The following is a 20804-nucleotide window of genomic DNA, read 5'->3' on the forward strand; positions in this document are numbered from 1 at the left end:
TGGCCCACTGGCTTGTCACTTTGTCACAAATCTTTGAGCAGCAGTGCTATAGAGAGAGATCTCTCTCTATAGCGCACAATGAGGGCCTCTCCAACTCTTTTTCCCGGGCTGAATCGGGCCCAGCACATCCCTGCTGTTGTTTCAGCCAATCACCTCTGTCTTGTTACAGATCTGCTGTTTAAGCCAATCATCACCTTCGGACCTTCCATGAACGGGGTTTCTAAGGGCCAGCAGCAGGGTTCCAGCTTCTCCATCATCTGCTCCATCCTGCCACAGTATCCAGGAGGATTCTTCCACCTCACCTTCACTGGATCCAACACAACACACACCTACACCCAGCCAGCTGTCAATCACCCTGCAGTAGACCCCACTGACTCATACACAACACACAACATCACTGGATACAACACAACACACAACCCCACTGATTCCTACACAACACACAATATCACTGGTTACAACACAACACAAAACAACACTGAATACAACGCAACACACACACCCACAGATTCCTACACAACACACAACCCCACTGAGTCCTACACAACACACAACCCTACTGAATCCTACACAACGCAAACCCCTACTGAATCCTACTCAACAAACAACATCACTGATTCCTACACAACTCAAAACACCACTGAATACAACGCAACACACAACCCCACATATTCATACACAACACACAGCATCACTGGTTACAACACAACACACAACATCACTGGATCCGACACAACACAAAACCACACCCAGACAGCTGTCAATCACTCTGCCACCTTCCTGTTTCCTGCAGCAAACCACGCCCACCAGGGAGATTACAGCTGTGTTTATCACATCTACGTTTTTTATCATAACTTCTCCTCTAAGAGCGACGCCCACTTTCTCACTGTCACAGGTAATCAGGATTATAGTCTTTTAAAGTCACAATATGAAACTCATTCAAGCACACTTAAATATGACATGAATTCAGAAATATTAAGAACATTCCTTGAAATATACCCTTTTAAGTAGAGCTGTTCTTTACATGATGTTTGATGTTCTCACACATTTAACATATTTCTCTCACAGCCTCTCATCTGACACCTAACATCATCAAATCTACAGTCACAGTGCTTTTGCTTTTGGTCCTGATATTTGGTGGCCTCTATCGTCTCCGGAAGGTAATTAATTATACTTCTTTATGCAACATAAGACTGCAATGTAAATGAAGCACTCAGACATTATGTTTTATTTAAGATCCAGCAAATTAAAGCTGGGTGCTGCTGTGTTTCCTCAGGTCATCAGAAGGCGTTGTGCAGGAGCTCAGAACGTTGAGTTGGTTTACTATAATGTAGGACGGGAGAGCGTTGAGATAGTTTATTATAACGTTGCTCGTTCCGATGCTGAAGCCGGACCCAGTGAAGAGGAAGAATACCACCTGTATGAAGAGATAGATGAACCAGGAGGTGCTGAAGCAGCAGGAAGAGGCAGGGCACCACCTGTGTATGAGGTGGAGCTCTAAAGGACAATTTATGCTCGGGGGGACAAGTGTTGAAGGACGCGTTGCGCTATGTCTTGAGCATCCATGCCGTCTGTGACTTGCTGACACGACAGCGCTGCCACAAAACGTGAACAAGGCAGTGGATATAGTCTTGTGCATCTTCCCAAATGGAAGAATATGCAGCATTTTTTTTTCCAGAGGTATACTCAACACCGTTGCTGGAGGTCATCCGTGACACATTCTTTGTCATTTTGACGGCACTTTCGTATTGCGACACGTTGGTCAACTCTTGTTGATCAAAGCATACATTGACCATAAGGAGTTCATGTCACATCACCTCAGTCAAGGTGTAAACATTTCACTGAACAAGTACAATATACTAGAAACATGAAGAGAGGTCTGGAGGAGGCTGAAGTAGCCTTCAGTGAAAACATTCATGACGATACAAGTCAAAAGACAGTGACACCTACAGAGAACAAGAGACCACAGATCATCACTGCTCTGTGTTTGAAGGTCGGATCAATTAGACCTTGTCTGTGTCCAACCTTAATGTTTCATCAAGTCATTAGAACTATCAGTAATTAGGTATCACCTCATTATGTCTCATCAAGTCATTAACTATCAGTAACTGTCAATAAATGGATCAGTAGCTCCTAAACATTTCTGGATCAAGGCCCACTCACTTCACTTTCAAAAAAACTTTTGGTCATTTTATCGTCTAATCAGGCTTTTATGAACACCCTGAACAGTTTTTAATTTGCTTGATTCAATATTTAGATATGATTTGATGTAAATGTTACCAGGCCCTCCAGGCCCAGGGCCTCTCCCCACACACACCCTTTGTAACTTCAAACTTCATTTTAACCATGATAGATTCATTAAAAACACCCATTATTTTTTCTGGTGACATATTACCCTCCTAATACGTGAGCAGGCCGTGTATTGACTTTTTTCATTTATTTTTAATAATTATTTTTTGTATTTCATTTTTTCCATTTTCCCAAATAATTATTAAAAATAAATGAAAGAATGGAAAAAACATGGAGATGCCCAAAAGCTGTTTCCCTGTTTAAAGTGGAATACCCTTTAAGTGGTCAGATGGGTGGGCCAAATGCATTTTCAGAGGATGTTTATTTTAATGATCAATACATTGTGTTCCAGCTTGAATCAATGGAACTAACATAGTATCCTTTGTTGTCTTTATTATCAGTATCACAATGACATTCATTTCTCATTTCCGAGGTCTTAAAGAAAGAAAATACCATGACATTTCTTGATAATTCTTTGTACCGGTATATGCATTTAATATTATCTCAATGTTTTGCCAATTATTTGGGGGCCCACTTGTTATAATCTCACAGCCCACATGTTGGGAATCTATTGATCCTACTGTAAACAATACACGTCTATGCAGCTCATGTGTATGTGTAATAGTTATGAATGAATTGATCCATTGATCCTACTCCTACTGCCATCAGAGTGTGAGATAGAGAACTATTGATCTATTGTATGGATCTGGTTGGATTGTACATTTGTTTCTATTGGCTCAATAGAATTTGATGATTTATTAATTCATGCTACTTAATTCTACTTGTATAGGCTTATGATAATTTAGCAGTTTGAGAATATGTTAATAATAAGGTAGCGTTGTCATTGTATTGTTAACTACTGTCATAATTTTGCCTTATTTATGTTAAAATTTGCATCAGTGGTGTGATTTATTTTGTATTATTTTAAACACATGTGACTAATGTTCATATGCCTATACCTGGAGCCTGCTGGTCCATGATGTGTTTGTGGGTGAGGTATGTTCTCTTTGATGGTTCTAATTAATTTGAATAAATATGGCTTGTGTCTTAACAACAATGGCCTTATACAATTCCCCTTTAAAAACACTGCTTGTGTGTACCATATGCACACAAGCACACACTACTCATTGTATTATTAATTAATTGATTGATTGAATACTCCAGAAACAAGGTATACTAATAGGATTAAAACCCAAGAAAGCACAATAGCTTGTTTACATTGGGGTCCTTGTACTCAATTCATAGAGACATTAAATGACAGACAAATAGGCCTATACACAGTACTATGCAAAAAAACATCATACAACAGTCGGAAATCAGAAATGTTTCAGCATGTCGTTGGTGTCGGGTGGAACACCAACGTCATGTCCAAAACTGTTACAGTACCGTACTTTCAGGAAGCTTTGATTTGCGGCATTTGTGGCCACTACTGTGAACTTTAAATGTCAATCTTAGTCAATAGGAATATGAAAAATCGCACCCGTGCGATGTGAGCGGTGCAGGAATATTTAGGGAGTATGATATATTGTGGACTTCGATTTTCTTTAAATAATCATAATCATATGGTTAGTGTGTGTGTGTGTGTGTGTGTGTGTGTGTGTGTGTGTGTCTGTGTGTGTGTGTGTGTGTGTGTGTGTGTGTGTGTGTGTGTGTGTGTGTGTGTGTGTGTGTGTGTGTGTGTGTGTGTGGCCATGATCAATCAATAGCTAGCGATTCTAACTATAAATTAGCCAAATTCAACACTAGCAGTTTAGTATTCACAATCACCAAGTCAGCATTTATCAGCATCGACAAGTTAGCATTCACAATCACTAGGTTAACATTCACAATATACATCATCAATATAAACCAATTCTATTCAATCATGTACATGATGTCATGTCTACACAATAGATGGTATATAGTAACTAGACCAGGTCAACCTGGTTGTGCCAGACCCCCTGTCTGTCATCATCATTTATGACATCATGCCTTTTGTAGGCATGTCATCATCATGTCATCATCATATATACCCTTTATATAGAAAACCAGGACAGACAGACCGACATTTGCTTATGTAGGCCTACCCATTTCATGGGTCTGGCAAACATAACATAAGATCCAGTCAAAAGTGTCAGGACCGAGATCAGGACAGGGACACCCGTGGTCCACAATTAATCAGGCACTCTATGTGGGGGTGTCCTGTTTACCCATAGTAGATCTGTCTACCCATAGTGGATCTGTCTGTGGGGGTAGTTACTGGGAGAGGAAACCAAAGGACAAGGTGACCATGGTGGAGCAGAGGGGAAATGTGTGGATACTTATCTTTTCCAAAATAAGTAGAGCTACAGATTTGACCTTATTTTCCTCTAGAGCTTGAGGCCAAGACCAAGACCTAAGAGGTTTTTCAAAGGCTGTTCATTTGTATTTTAAACTTGTATTAGCTGCCTGTCATTTATAACCTGTGAAATAATCCACAGTCTGTCTAAAAGTGTGGTTATTTTATCGCTTATTAGTGATATTCATCTAATACAATTTTGAAATTCAAATTCAATGGTCTAAAGCAGGGGTGCCCAACCAGTCGATCGCGGTCGACCGGTAGATCGCGGGCTGGTTACCAGTGGACCGCGAGATGATTTCAAATAAATAATTTATTAATTCGGGGGGGGGAAGGACATACATCGGGCGTTTCAGTGAAACGACTCCGAGCGAGTGGATGATGTTGACTGAACTCAACTCAACGTGTAGTAGTCAGAGCATGTGAGCGGAGTGGAGCGGCTCCGCGCTCCAGAGGGCTCTTGTCCCGCTCGCTCATCGCTCTGGTCGGCCACCGCACCGCTCCGCTCCCCGCCGCTCCGTCGCTCACGTTGATTTTCGCATTTCTCGCTCCGCGCTCGCTCCACGCTCCGCTCAGGGTCGTCAATCAGAGTCACCAGCCAAAATAAAAAAAGTATTTTGCTACCATATGCGAAACACTTTCTCCTTTGCTTTGCACAACAAGTGTTCCCAACACAAATGCCTGCGGTAACGTTACGTGAGCCTCGGCTTGATGGAGACCTGCGTTCACTGTTACAAAAGACGCCATCTAATCTAAGGCATTGTATTTTTTTAATAAGACGGGCAATATTAAATCCAGCTGGTTATTATAATCACCACAACCGAGAGACGGAGGCGACTCGTGGCGTGTGTGTTTCAATCAGTCTCACTTGAATTCGTATCCGTTGACTGGCTGGTGATATATAACTTAACTGACACAAGGTAGGCTATGTATTATAAACATAGCCTACGTGTGTGGATGAGTGAAATCGTGATAAAGGGAATTCTCTGTCTGTTCTCCTCTCCGTCTCCGCGGTGCCAACAAGGCTTCACTGCACTAGTAGGCTACTGCGCACGGCTCTGTTTTGTTGGAAACATGCGGCGCGCGGCCCCAATAGGGTCGGCTTGGAGCGGAGCGGAGCGGAGGAATGGAGCGGAGGAAATTCCTCGCTCCAGGAGATGTGCCATGAACATAACTGCTTTATTTGGATCAACCTACCTGTGTGAGTCTGCTTTTTCTCACATGAAGTTCATCAAGTCAAAGTACAGAGCCACAGATGAGCACCTTGTGGCCTGCCTAATTTAGCCTAAAACTTGCAACCAGCTCATACAACCCTGACTTTGACAGGCTAGCCTCCTCTTCCCAGTGCCAGGTTTCCCACTAAGGCAGAGAGACTGACATGGAATAAAGGACAAAAAAAAAAACTATAAAAAAACTATAAAAAAAGAAAAAGAAAAAAAAAAAACTATATAAAAAAGAGAACTATCAGTGACTTGACATAAATCCACAGGTTTTGTGTGAGTGTGTTGTCAGTGCATGTATGCAGAGTGTGCAATAAATGGTCATGCTGTCTGTATGCCCAATGTGAGAAGTTGCAATCGTTTCATTCAATTACAATTCCTACTATACAGTATGATTACAGTACAGTGAGTACAATGTTATAATATCTATTAATATTTTCTGTTTTTCACATGTATATTGAATGGGTGTTACGGTACATTTTGGGCTGGTAGCCCTCAGCTAGGTGGCGTGTGTGTGGACCCGATAAGTTCACCCTTTAGACTCTAAAGGGTGAACTTATCGGGTCCAGTCAAAAGGGACAGCAATAGATAAGTGTCAGGACCGAGATCAGGACAGGGACACCCGTGGTCCACAATCAGGCACTCTATGTGGGGATGTCCTGTTTACCCATAGTAGATCTGTCTACCCATAGTGGATCTGTCTGTGGGGGTAGTTACTGGGAGAGGAAACCAAAGGACAAGGTGACCATGGTGGAGCCTTGGAGCAGAGGGGAAGCGTGTGGATACTTATCTTTTCCAAAATAAGCTACAGATTTGACCTTATTTTCCTCTAGAGCTTAAGGCCAAGACCAAGACCTAAGAGGTTTTTCAAAGGCTGTTCATTTGTATTTTAAACTTGTATTAGCTTAGCTGCCTGTCATTTATAACCAGAGAGGCGAGAAGAGGCCAGAAAATGAATAATTTTGTTTTTCAAAGTCTGTTCATTTGTATTTTAAACTTGTATTAGCTGCCTGTCATTTATAACCTGTGAAATTATCCACAGTCTGTCTAAAAGTGTGGTTATTTCATCGCTTATTAGTGATATTCATCTAATACAATTTTGAAATTCAAATTCAATGGCCTAAAGGGTGAACCAATCGGGTGCCTCCGTGTCTATGACATAGTTTTTTATGACGTATTTTCTCCGGCCTAAACGCGTTCTAAATCAGGGTGCGGTGAACCAATCGGGTGCCTCTGTGACTATGACATCATGGACAAAGCAACAGAATCGAAGTGTTTCATTGGTTTAGCTAACTCATGTCATCATCATCATCATTAGTGACATCATAATTTTTTTTTCAAAAGCTGTTTATTTGTATTTTAAAATTGTATTAGTTGCCTATCATTTATAACCTGTGAAATTATCCACAGTCTGTCTAAAAGTGTGGTTATTTTCTCTGCTTTGTGTGATATTCATTTAATACAATTTTGAAATTCAAATTCATTGGTCTGTTCAGTTTGGTCAATTCAAAATCAAGTAAGCATTTGATTGGACACCATGTTTATTTTCTCCGGGCTAAAGGGTGAACCAATCAGGTACCTCTGTGCCTATATATGACATCATTTTTTATGACGTATTTTCTGCGGCCTAAACGCGTTCTAAATCAGGGTGAACCAATCGGGTGCCTCTGTGCCTATGACATCATGGACAAATCAACAGAATCGAAGTGTTTCATTGGTCTAGCTAACTCATGTCATCATCATTAGTGACATCATAATTTTGGTAAAAAAGCGGTTCATAGGAGCGGTTTGCACCGCTCAAAAATATACCGGTATAAATGCACCACCCTATTATAATACTTGACATTAAGAGTCATTATAAAATGAAATGCTTATAGCTGTAATTATACTGTATAATAACAAGATTGTAATGCATTCTTACTCATACCCAACTCTTTATGAAATATTATAATTATTACCCTTATTATTATACTTATTTAAAGTAAAGTAATAGTTGCTTTTATAATTTAGTTACTAACGTAACTAGTTACTTTTTCAGAGCAGTAACTAGTAAAGTAATTCGTTATTTTTTTAAAGTAACTTGCCCAAACACTGGTAACAAGGCAAGCAAAAGTGTTGTTCTGAGTGTCAGACAATGTGATTAAGGCATTTTTTATGGAATGAGTGCTAAGCCTTCTCCTAAATATGCAAATTAGTGGCTACCATTACAGAAAACCGTTTAGTACTCAAAGGGATCCACACATACACACACACACACACAGCTAGCAGCACACACCTCAGTGTGCAAGTAGGGTGATGAGTGCTGTCTGTATGTGGAACCAATTAGCCAATGAGGGAGCAGCTTTGGCCAAATTAGCCAATGAGAGAGCATTGCACGCGCACGTGTGCGCACACGATTTTCTGTGGCTGTGCATCTATAAATGCAAATTAAGGAATTATTATGCAGCAACTCTACCTAAAACAGTAAGACAGTAGCATGTTTATTCTGCTGCTTTTATTGTACACGGCCACAAAGCAGACTGCTGCAGAATTAATGCAACTAGCCCTTACCCGTTCAAAGATATGAGCTCCGAAATGATGTGCAGTGTGTGGATTATGGGATGTGCACTGTGCACACAGTATATGAGGGATGGAAAGTAACTTTAACTGGTGCTTGCATGCTAATATGTAGGAGCATCAATGTAAGAAATACCCGTTCCATTTAACGGCTACAGAGATACTGTGTACCGATCTGCATGATTTTGGACAACATCTGTAACAGGGCCAGAACCCCCCTGCCCGTCCGTCCGTCCGCCCGCCCGCCCGCCCGCCCGCCTGCCCGCCCGCCTGCACACACCACCCCCCCCCCCCCCCCCCCGTGTGTGTGTGTGTGTGTGTGTGTGTGTGTGTGTGTGGGTTTGTGTGTGATTGTGCATGGCCTGAACAACAGCGCCCCTCCCTTAACATGTGTGGTCACAAAAGGTACTGTAGGCTAAATAGATATAGATACACCATAAAAATGCTATTATACAGCATACGATTTGTGAAAGTGACAAACGGGCTTCACAGTTATGTCAGGTGTGTTCATATGCTGATGGTGATGCGATTTCAGATCAATTGCTCCAGCCACCGAGGAGAAACGCTGAGACAGACAGACACTCACTCACTCAGACATTCGCAAAATTATAGTATAGATAGCTGAATGGGGTACATTGTATTTACTTCACTAGGCTATCAATCAGACACTGACAAGATCGTCATGTTGTCAGATGAGGGGATTCCTCATAACTTGGTAGATCATTACCCTGGCCTTACCTTGCGCAGTTATGATGCTGCTCTCTCAACTAGATCTTTTTCATGAGTAAGTAACGGAAGGGGAGGGAACGCTGAATCAAGTTGTAGTAGGATCCTTCTCAAGAGATACAGTAAATCCCATAGCCCGAAGGGACAGTCAGCCATTTTACTGGTTGTTGCTGGTTGTCATCTGTCAAGGAGACATCGCAGCCAATCGGTTGACAGGCTCTGTCTCGCATCCTGCAATTTGCGTTTTTTGTGTGACAATTTAATATGAAAACAAAACTAAATCAATTGACCAAAACCCAGATCCCCTCCACCACTACACACCATACCGTGATTATTTAGGCGGATTCATCATGTAAGCAAACCTAGATTATAGGTCTGTGATGATGGAAAGTGATTTGTTGAAAAAAAAGTGATTCTGTTTGTAAAAAAAAAAAAAAAAAAAAAAGGACTAGCGCGAGGCCCTCCAGGTGCGAGGCCCTCGAGGTGCAAGGCCCTTCTACCCTAGCGGCGGCCCTGACTATTAGCCAATGAGAGAGCAGCGTCGGCAACAATTAGCCAATTAGGGAGCAGGGCCTTTGAACTCAAACTTTATGTACGTGGCACCCATTAGCCCATGAGGGAGCAGCAGCGTTGCATGGCACCATTAAGCACATAGAGACTACTGGCTACGAGTGCACAAGTCGCAAGTTGGCACCTCGACCGAGTACAGCATAGTTTCTTGAGCGGTGCTACCTCTCCTACATCTGGCTTTGTCTGTTTGTACGTATTTATGTGCAGCAACGCTTGCCATTGGCCAAGCTTTGCGGGACACTTAATGAAATGAAATCATAAAATGTATCAGCCTACAGCCATATTTTGGTGTTACCACATTGGGTTCTTTCCTCCATTGTGGTTTTCACTGTTTACAGTGAAAAGGTTTTTCTCCAGTGTGTTTACGCTGGTGAATCTTCAGGTCACCTAACTGACTGAAACTCTTGTCACACTCTTTACAATGGAAAGGTTTTTTCTCCTGTGTGGATTGACAGGTGTCTCTTCAGGTTACATAACTGACTGAAACTCTTGTCACATTCTTTACAGATGAAAGGTTTTTCTCCAGTGTGTATACGCTGGTGAGTCTTCAGGTCATCTAACTGATTGAAACTCTTGTCACACTCTTTACAGATGAAAGGTTTTTCTCCTGTGTGGATTGACAGGTGTCTCTTCAGATGATGTAACTGACTGAAACTCTTGTCACACTCTTCACAGTGGAAAGGTTTTTCTCCTGTGTGGATACGCTGGTGTGTCTTCAGGTTACATAACTTACTGAAACTCTTGTCACACTGTTTACAGATGTGAGTTCTCCTCCATGTATAAGTAAGCTGATTTACTGTCTTCACTTCTCCTGGTTGAGTTAAAGTTTTGGTAAACCTTTGACTGTAATCGTCTGTGTATCCTTGTTCCTGGCTGGTTACAATTCTGGTGATTTGCTGGAAGGATTCTGAGGGGATCTGTCCATTTATGGGCATTTGGCAGTAGAGGTCGTCATGGCTCGATTGAGATCGGAAGCATGTACAATCAGAACAGCAGACCGTAGTCTGGGAAGATTGAGAGCTCACTCCTGCGGTTCATCATCAAATCTGCATCTATCCATGGCATGTGATAGGGACAGAGTTTTAGGTTCTGTTGGGTAATAATGGACAATGTAATGAGTAAGAAAACCGCATGCCCATGCCCTGGTCTCTGTGGAATGAAGTGGAATTCAAAAATACTTTCAAATCTTATACATGCTGAGCAGAGCTCTACTCTGATCTCACTCACAACACGAACGGTTGCCATGCATGCCTGACAACACCGATGTGCGCATGCTGCCGCCCCTCCATATTTCATCAATACGGCACATTGTGTCTCCGTCCATCTGTCCGTCTGTCTGTCTAGACGTGTGCGCTTTTTTATGGTTTATGGGTTTGCTGCTCTGACATCACGCTCTGACATCACTGTGATGTCAGGAGTATCACACTAACATAATCCCTTTTATGCCCATATATGGTGATCCCTGATCTAACAGGACTTCATATGGGAATGCTCATATAGGACGATAGACCTATCTGTGTGGCTGGTTCTACAGACCGGGATCTCCATATATGGGCATAAAAGGGATTGTATGAATGATGTCAGATGTGATAGACGTCATCGGACTTTCACATAACGAATAACTGAGTAAGCATGTTTGGGGTCTCACAGCAGATCTCCATATACAGTACATGGATTTCCATATGGGTACCAGGGGTCTCCATGGGTAACTGGTCCGATATACATCACTGGCCAGACACCCAAGACATGGGTCGCTTGCCACCCTTAGGCGTCTTACTAGTAGTATACAGTGAAGATATAGACAGGAAACGGGGTGTGAGAGAAGGGGATTGACACACAGTAAAGGCCGTCTGGATCAGGACTCGAACTGACGACACGCTGCCAGGCATCATAGCCTATATGTGGTATGCACCTGGACCACTAGGCCAGCGGGCGTTGACTGCATTTTTTTTTTTTACTTCAGTTCAAGTGTATCGTCACATCAACAAGTTTATAGGTGTAAATGAGCGGGGGAAATTATTTAACGTTTAAACACTATCAAATGTACATACGGTGTGTACTATTTTTATTTAGGGGAGAACAGGGTAAGAAGAACCACCCCCTTTATCTTTAAAACTATACACATGAGTTGTCATTTGACCTTAAAATAAGAACACAACCATCATTTCCACCTGGCTGTGGAGTTGACATACATGTGGGCAAACATATTTCTACACAAAAAAGTGTTTCTTGCTGGTTGAAGTACATTTTTTACTTTTATGGTATTGTAATACTGAAGGATACTTGCTTAAAGTGTAGTTTCAGATGTGGTAGAAATGAGACATGGAGACAGGAATTCCATTCAACTCTCTTTGTTTGGTAGAACTTTCCCTCCAGTACAGTCAAGTCAACAACACACTAGAACTGGTGTCCCCTCCTCAAGCGTCCGACTATATCCCCCAAACTGAAATATTTGTTCCCTCTTATAACTTATATCGAGATAATCCCCAAAACATTCCCTTTATTACAGAAAAGCTATAACACAGATAAATCCCCTTACATTACTTCCCCCTCCCCAAAAGAAATGTCCTCATTTCAACAAGATCAACTGAAAAGAATGTCATTGACAATTCGAAACACCCAAATACAGTGCATATCCAGCATCAGTGCACAAACACAATTCTTTTTTTTTCTTTTTTCTGTCTTCTTTTCTTTCTTTCTTTTTTTTTTTTATCACAAACAACCAAATATCCACATGCAAAACAATTGCGACAGAGCAAAGAAACAACAATAGTGCATTCCGTCATGTGTGGCAAGGCAAAAGAGACACAGTCTGTCAGGGAGAGAGGGGGGGGGGAATGAGGAGACAGTCCATTCCTGCCAGGGCAAAGGCCAAAGGGAGTGGGGAGACAGTCTATTTCTGCCGGGCAAAGGGGGAAAGGGGCAACAGTAACAGGCCACGTCTGTAGAATAGGAGAAGTGAATCACATTACAAAACGTTGTGGTGTCTGTACAACTCTCCCGGAACGAGTGGTCACAGGACGGTTGTCAGAGCGCAACTCCTGTTGCGGCGGGACTTGTGTGTTCACCAGACCGTTGTCCGAGCATAACTCCCGTTGTGGCTGGGCAGGAGGGACTCGTCCTGAAGGCCTCCGCAGCAGGGGAACAGAGTGACGTGTGGGCAGGGGGAGTGCTCAGGTGAGTGCTAGGTAGTCCGGGATGCAAGGGGAGAGACCCTGACAATGCTGTATACATGGGAAGTGTATCCACTTTTTCTGCAGTTGAGGGGCCCTGTGCATGTTCCAGAGCAGTAGGACCATGCACTGAATGGTCGTCCCAGCGAGAACGGTAGGGTTTCAAGCGATCATAGTGAATCACTTTCGGGGGAGCCGTTGGTTTCTTTAAGTTCAGCAGCTTGTATATGCGCCCCACCTCATCTGAGGAGAGAACCTTGTATGGCCCAATCCAATTAGGATCCAGTTTCTTCCTCTGTGTAGTGGGATCATTCACCCACACCAGATCCCCACATTGATATGGCCTGAACCTGGCATGTCTGTTGAAGTAGTACTCACGCCGGAGCCTCTGCTCATCACGGTGAGAGTAAACCTCCCCAAATACAGTGTCCATCCTATTCACCAGTTCAGATCCATAGTTTTGGGGGGTGTCAGATGCCAACCCATCCCTCGGTGTGGACAGGTTCACGCCAGCAGGTAAGCGAGGTTCCCTGCCATGAGCAAGAAAGTAAGGTGAGTAACCTGTGCTGGAGTGTGGGGTGGAGTTAAAGGAGAGAACCACAGCAGATAAATACTGATCCCATTCACCACCTCTATCATATCGAAGCCTAGCCAGCTGACCTTTTAAAACAGAGTTAAATTTCTCCACCATCCCATTTCCGCTTGGATGGTATGGGGTTGTCCTCTTCTTCTTTATATTCAGTCTCTGACATATTGTCTGTATGATTTCTGATTCATACTGTCTTCCCTGATCAGAAAACAAAACCTCCGGAACCCCATGGTCTGGGATGTAACGGTCACAAAACAGCTGTGCTACTGTAGTTGCTTTTTGATCAATCATAGGGTAGGCATTGACATACTTAGTGAAATGATCTTGAATTACCAGCACATACCTGTGACCACGTGAAGAAACTGGCAACTCAGTAATGTCTGTACATACTAACTGGAATGGTCCATCAGCTTGTATGGACTGTAGGGGAGCCTGTCTCTGAGGTATGGGTTTCCTGTAGGCTTCACATGCAAGACATGAGTCACAAAAGTTATCAATATCAGTTCTCATGCCTGGCCAGTAACACATAGTTAGAGCTTTCTTGAATGTGCGGTCAGCACTGTAATGACCAGAGCAAGGGTTGCCATGGAGATAATTCAGTGTTTCTGGCGTCATTGCAGTGGGAATGAGTACCTGGTACACCTCAGGTGTACCTGGGGCAGTAGTAGCTTTACGGCAGAGTATGCCATTACACAGTACAAGTTTAGGGAATTGCCACCATAACTTCCTCAGTGTCCGGCCTTTCACATACCTAAGATAGGGACGTCTGTGCTGTTCTACCCATGTGTACACTTCAGAGAGAACAGAGTCAGAAAGTTGTTGAGTACGAATATCAAGTCCATTTGCAGCTAAACTGCTCTCCAACGACTCCACACTCAAATCAGTTTGATCACACATATTCACCACTGGAGATGAGCACACCTGAGCTAGTGTAGGCTGGCTGGGTGAATGGGGCACAGTGTTTGAAGTTGTGAGAGTCGTGTTATTACCTTGTTTTGTGATACCGCCGTCATCCTGAGCCACTGCGACAGGCTGTGACAGGGGAATACGAGACATTGCATCTGCATTGGTGTGTTTCTTGCCCTCCTTATGTATTATCGTCCATTGGTAGGGATCCAACTCCAGAGCCCAACGACCTCTGCGTCCGGTGGGGTCAAGTGTAGCATCCAGTTTCCGCAGACCCAGGAGTGGGCGGTGGTCAGTGATTATTGTGAATGGATTACAACCCAGATAGTGGCGAAAATGTCTGACTGCCCACACTATCGCCCACAGTTCTTTATCATATGTTGACCACTTTTTCTCGTTTTGAGTCAAGACATGACTAGCATATGCTATCACACGTTCTTTCCCCTGCTGAACCTGTGCTAGCACTGCACCAATGGCTAGGTTAGACGCATCTGTACTCAGAATGAATGGCTGATCAAAGTTGGGAAATGCCATTATTGGAGGGGAGGTAAGTGCAGCCTTCAGCCCCCGAAATCCAACAGAACACTCCTCTGTCCATTCAAACGGCACATCCTTCTGTGTGAGCCTATGCAAGGGGTTAGCAATGAATGCATATCCGTGTACAAAACGTCTGTAGTACGAGCAGAGACCTAGAAAACCCCTCACGTCCGTGGCTGATCTTGGGACAGGCCATTCTTGTACACGTTGGCTGTTGGCCGGATCCAGCAGAAGGCCCTCTCGTGAGACAATGTGCCCCATGTATTTGACTGCAGATTTACAGAACTCACATTTCTTTGGGTTGAGCTTCAGACCAGCATGTCGAAACCGTGTGAGTATGTCTGTGAGGTTACGTAGGTGAGTGTCAAAGTCCCGTCCCATGCAAATGACGTCATCAAGATAAATAACACACGTGGTCCAATGCAGTCCCCTGAGCACAAGTTCCATAAGTCTTTGGAAAGTTGGGGGTGCATTTTTCAGACCCATCGGCATCACCTTGAACTGGAAGAGACCATCACCTGTAGTAAAAGCTGTTTTGGCCCTGTCTGCAGGATCCAGTTCCACTTGCCAATATCCGCTTGACAAGTCCATAGTGGAGAAGAATTGAGAGCCTGAGAGTGCATCCAAGCTGTCGTCCACTCTCGGGAGTGGATGTGCATCAGTGACAGTGACAGAGTTGAGTTTACGAAAATCCACACAAAATCTATAGGTACCGTCCTTCTTTTTCACCATAACAACAGGACTAGCCCAGGGGCTGCTGCTGTCCTCAACAATGTCTTGTGCTTTAAGCTCCTCCACTTGGCGACGGATTTCTGTTTTCACTGAAGGTGCGGTGCGATAGGCTCTCTGTGAAACGGGAATATCACAGGTGGTTTTGATAGTATGTGTGACCATGCTAGTCCTCCCAAAGTCATGAGAGTGCTGGCTAAACACATCAGAGAAAGATTCCAGAGTTTCTGTCAGGCTCTTGCATTGAGCACTGGTGAGGGCAGGGTTGGGCAGATCAGGCAGGACATATGAGGCGGGCTTAGCAGGCTTCTGATACTGAACATTCACATTGCAGACAGAATTGTCCATCACTGTGTATTCCTCACTGATACCATCTGACACCGCATGAAATGTCCCTATCTGAGTGCCACTGTGTAGTACGATGTCATCACTGGATGGATTGACCACCTTCACATAAATGGAACCCTGCTCTGCTTTTGTCACAGTCCATGCAAAGCCTGTAGCTGTACGGTCAGTGTAGTGTGGTGCAAACACACCTGTGTAGCCATGGGGTGTAAGTCCTTTAAGTGGTGCATCTAATTTAGCTGTGACCACAATCTCTGATAAGGAAGGAACAGTAACTGTAGGGGACACTGCCACATCCACAAGTTTAGGGGCATAATGATTTGGGCTCACAAACGGAATTACTTGGTCATGGACAATGAGAGCCATAATGCGGGTGTCCACAATGACATGGTTAGCAACCAGGAAATCCCAACCTAATATGAGTGGTTTAGAGCAGTTCCTCACCACTTGAAGGCAATGGGACATAGGTTTTTGAGCGATACTTAAGTTCACAGACACAGTTCCAATAGAATCTAATGGGTCACCTGTGACACCAGTGAGGGGAACAAACTGCTTTACAATTGGTTTTCTGCGAAGTGTTGCTGTAGACATTCTAAAGTCCTCACTGATAACTGAAATGTCTGCTCCACTGTCTACAAATGCATGCACAAGTGTGTCTTCTATTACAACTGGAACATATCTTTTTGTCACATCAATACTGGCTAAGGAGTCCTGACTATGTGAATTGCCAGTAGATGAAATATGATTATCATTTCTTTCTGGGGCCTTGGTGAAGTGAGTAGCCGGCAACTGACCCTCGTTGTCAACTACCTGTAGTTTCCCTGATTCGAGTTGGAGCGTGCAGGAGACTGGAAGCGCACACGACCAGGGCTGGGAGAGTGGCGATAAGGCTGGCGGTCCTCCCGGCGGTCCTCCCGGCGGTCAGGAGAACGCCCACGTTGGTCATAGTCTCGCGGTGAGGGGCTGTAGCCACGTTCATAGCGGCCTGATGAAGCAGGACGTGTGTAGGTCCCCTGTCTGTCCTCAGGGCCCCTATCATGCCATTGGGCCCTACCAGGAGGGCTTGGTTTACGGTAGCGGTCAGGTTCATAATAAGAGTCTCTATATCTGAATCTGTCAGAAGAGGGATAGCGACTGTCGTGTCGTGCACCGTCAGGAGTGGGGCTCCGAGTATGAGACCTGTAGTCCCACGACTTGCGTTGGTCCTCTCTTCCTTGGCGTTGAACCTGTAGTTGCAATTGATCCATACGCTCAGAGAGCTGCTCCAGAGTCCTCTGCATTTTCTTGAAGTCGTCTGAGCTGGCAGACTGAATGCCGAGTGAAGGAGCAGACACTGGCACAGTAGGTGTCAGTGGTGAAGCATTGGGCCAGGCAGATGTCTGTGGGAAGGACTGAGTGTGAGGGGAAGAGAACACTCTACTAGCATGATGAGCAGTCTCAATCTGTAAGGCAAACTTCAGCGCCTCCTCAAGTGTAGTTACACCCTGTTCATGACAGCGCAGCTGGAGGTATGGCTCAATTCCAGCAATAAATCTCCGAAACTTCTCTCCACCCTTAGCAGCGTCCCCATAGGTGGGGAAAGCCTCCTCCACCAGCCGACCAATCTCTGCAGCAAACACTGGAAGAGCCTCACCAGGCAGACGGGGACGTGCATTGACATAACTTTGAAAAGTGGACAGATAAGCGGTTTGTCCAAAGACAACTTTTAGCTGCTCCTTCACTAGTTTATAATCCTTCTTCGTCGCATCCGGCAGACTATCCCAATAGCTAAATGCAGCAGCACCAAGGTGTGTAGGCAGCAGTTTAGGCAAAGAGTCATCACCACTATCAGGGTTAGCTGCCACAGCCACCTCAAAACGCCTGCACCAACGGGAGAAGTCCTCCTTTCCATCTCCCATGAAAACATTTGGCATTCCTCCTTTACCAGGAGCTTCAGAGTGGAAAGGCAGTACATTCCAAAGGCTATGGTTGCTATCCATTGTCAAAACGAAATCGAATGTCCACAGTGTTACTTTTTCTTCTTTTTTTTTATTTTTTTTACTTGTAATCACTTGTACTACTGTCTTTACATTTACAGTCCACAAATCCTTGCTTCACCCCTTACCGACCGACACGACAACTTCTTCCGCTGTTTGGCCAAAAGAACGGTGATCAAAGCGCTTGTATTCCAGGTGGTAGACGTAGCCACGTTGGTCTTCCAGGACGTAGATGGAGCCGCGGCGAAATTCGCGGGAGTACTTGTTGCTGTAACTCCGCGAAAATAACAGAACTTGTTCAGTCCACAGCCGCTGCCACCAGTGTAATACTGAAGGATACTTGCTTAAAGTGTAGTTTCAGATGTGGTAGAAATGAGACATGGAGACAGGAATTCCATTCAACTCTCTTTGTTTGGTAGAACTTTCCCTCCAGTACAGTCAAGTCAACAACACACTAGAACTGGTGTCCCCTCCTCAAGCGTCCGACTATATCCCCCAAACTGAAATATTTGTTCCCTCTTATAACTTATATCGAGATAATCCCCAAAACATTCCCTTTATTACAGAAAAGCTATAACACAGATAAATCCCCTTACAGTATAATGATTTTTATGTTAAAGCAAATGTACCCAGGTCTAAACCACCCGTTTCGGTGCATAATGTGATACATTATGGGGCTAAGGCAGGACACAGCCGAGATCCCAATGAACCTGTTGCACACAACGAGAGTGGACAGGTGTGATTAATCTTGTAATCAGTAGCTGCTTCCTGCCTTCCCATAAAGCCCAGACTGACGCTTTGGAGTCAATATTCTCCTCTCTCTTTTTCTGCAAGGAACTTTAAGGCAAGGAACACTGTCTCGTCTGGTGAGTTGAGTGTCAGTAGGCCTAGTCTTGAGGTCCTTTAATGTGTGATGTTGGTTTGTGTGGGAGCCGGGAGGGTGTCGAAAGATTGTGGGGGAATTAATAACAAAGTTAGACTTTTGTTGAGTCACTTACTTGAGGCTTTTCATGCTGTTAAAATATGGCCTTCATGATGGATATTTCACTTTAAAACATGTTTAGTGTGTAGGCTAACGTCTAGACCGACTTGGGCTTGTTTTAAGTTGCTTTGATTCAGTATTTGATATTTGCCCGGCTGATAAACCATATTCCAACCATGTTGGATTAATTGAAAACACCTGTCCTTGGTTCTGGCCATATCCTTAAACACATGTGTTTCACTATTATGCTACATGCCTTATTTTCCCTGAAATGGTAATTGAAAACATGTCCCCTCACATATTGGGACCCTCAGTTAAGTCAGTCAAAGTTTTCAATGACTTTAACCTATTGGGTTTGTCTAGGAAGGGGGTGTCTGTCTGTTAAAATGACTATCCAATATCTAAATGCTAAAATGACCCCAAAGCATGTTTGAAAGTGAAATATCCCTTCACACTTAAAGCTATGGCTATAGATTCAGCTCCAATGCTTTAATGTGTTGATTGAGTAAATGTCCTGTATTGAAAAAAAGTAGTGCGTATTGGCCTCACAATATAGGCTTCACAATGGGCTTGGATAACTAGTGAAACATAATTGTTGATCTAAAAGCTCATTCATGTTGTGACTTGTGGACTACTCCAATAGAGTAAGTAGACTTTGAGTAAAAGTAGGCCTACTTGGATGCTTTTCCCCAAACTTGACACACCCGCTTTTATTTAGTCTATGTCTGACTTGCAACTTCACATGCAGTTTGTAATCGTTTTATTTTGTCCTTCAGGAAATGTCTGGCCGTGGGAAGAAGGTTGTTGCATCCAAGGCCAAAACCTCAACTAGCCGCTCTGTCAGGGCCGGTGTGACCTTCCCTGTGGGCCGCATCCACCGACTGCTTAAGAAGGGAAACTATGCTATGAGAATCGGCGCGGGTGCCCCCATCTACCTGGCTGCTGTCATGGAGTACCTGACTGCTGAGATTTTGGAGCTAGCGGGTAACGCTGCCCGGGACAACAAGAAGGCTCGCATAGCGCCCCGCCACATCCTCCTGGCAGTGAGGAATGATGAGGAGCTGACCCACCTCCTGTCAGGAGTCACCATCTCGGAGGGAGGCGTTGTGCCCAACATCCAGGCCCAACTTCTGCCCAAGAAGACCAAACCCAAAGCGGCAAGGGATGACAACGACGATGATGGTGGCTCGACCAAAGACAGCCAGTCACAAGAATTTTAAAAGCATTTTAATGTGTCAACTCTTAATTCACTTTTCTAATTCACTTTTCTAATAAATGGTTTGTCTTTATTTGGTCTTTGTTATTGGGTCCTGACAAATGGTCATACATGGGTGTCCTGGCCAGTGGTCACACAAATGTTTTCTAATTGTGAAAATGGCAGATCTACATGCTCACATCTCGCAATGCGATTCCTGCACTGGTTGCAACGCATTGTGTCCTCAGGGGTGGTTCTGGTTACAAAAGCAACTTAAACAAGAAAATCATCACAGAACAGGTTCTGGTGAGTTAACCTTCTTGTAAAGAGCTATAACATGTAGGTGATATGGTTGGAACCAGGCCAGCAACACACTGGTGAGGCACAGCTAACTCTAGTGATGATGCCACCTTTCTGTATTCATGAATCATGCCACTTCGCATTAGAATTTACACTGTTTTCAGCAAACACATTCTGTTGATTCTGGACACATCTAGTTATATAAAAGCAGATGCCACTAATTACTAAGTCCTCATTTAGTTGACTGATGGTCCAAAAAGACCCAAAGACATAATTCGACAATACAGATTTTCCTGCCAGGCACCTGAACGATGTGAAACTTGTGCACACTCCCTGGATGCCAGAGCATATTAGTCCTACATTGGTACACATTATCTCTAGTCATCTTGTGATC

The 20804-nt window shown here is 43.9% G+C and overlaps 1 protein-coding gene across 1 annotated transcript; it reads left to right on the forward strand.

Annotated features, from left to right (window-relative positions):
- Nucleotides 1–19694: 19694 nt before the first annotated feature.
- LOC308304596 (histone H2A-like) lies at nt 19695–20135 on the forward strand (the record flags this gene model as incomplete). Its single annotated transcript, XM_080749223.1, has 1 exon — nt 19695–20135. One exon carries the CDS (start codon nt 19695–19697, stop codon nt 20133–20135), a length of 441 nt encoding a protein of 146 aa, XP_080605349.1.
- Nucleotides 20136–20804: the final 669 nt, after the last annotated feature.

The sequence above is a fragment of the Nannobrachium achirus genome (assembly GCF_963921795.1).
Source record: "Nannobrachium achirus genome assembly, chromosome: 19".
NCBI classification, from domain to species: Eukaryota; Metazoa; Chordata; class Actinopteri; order Myctophiformes; family Myctophidae; genus Nannobrachium; species Nannobrachium achirus.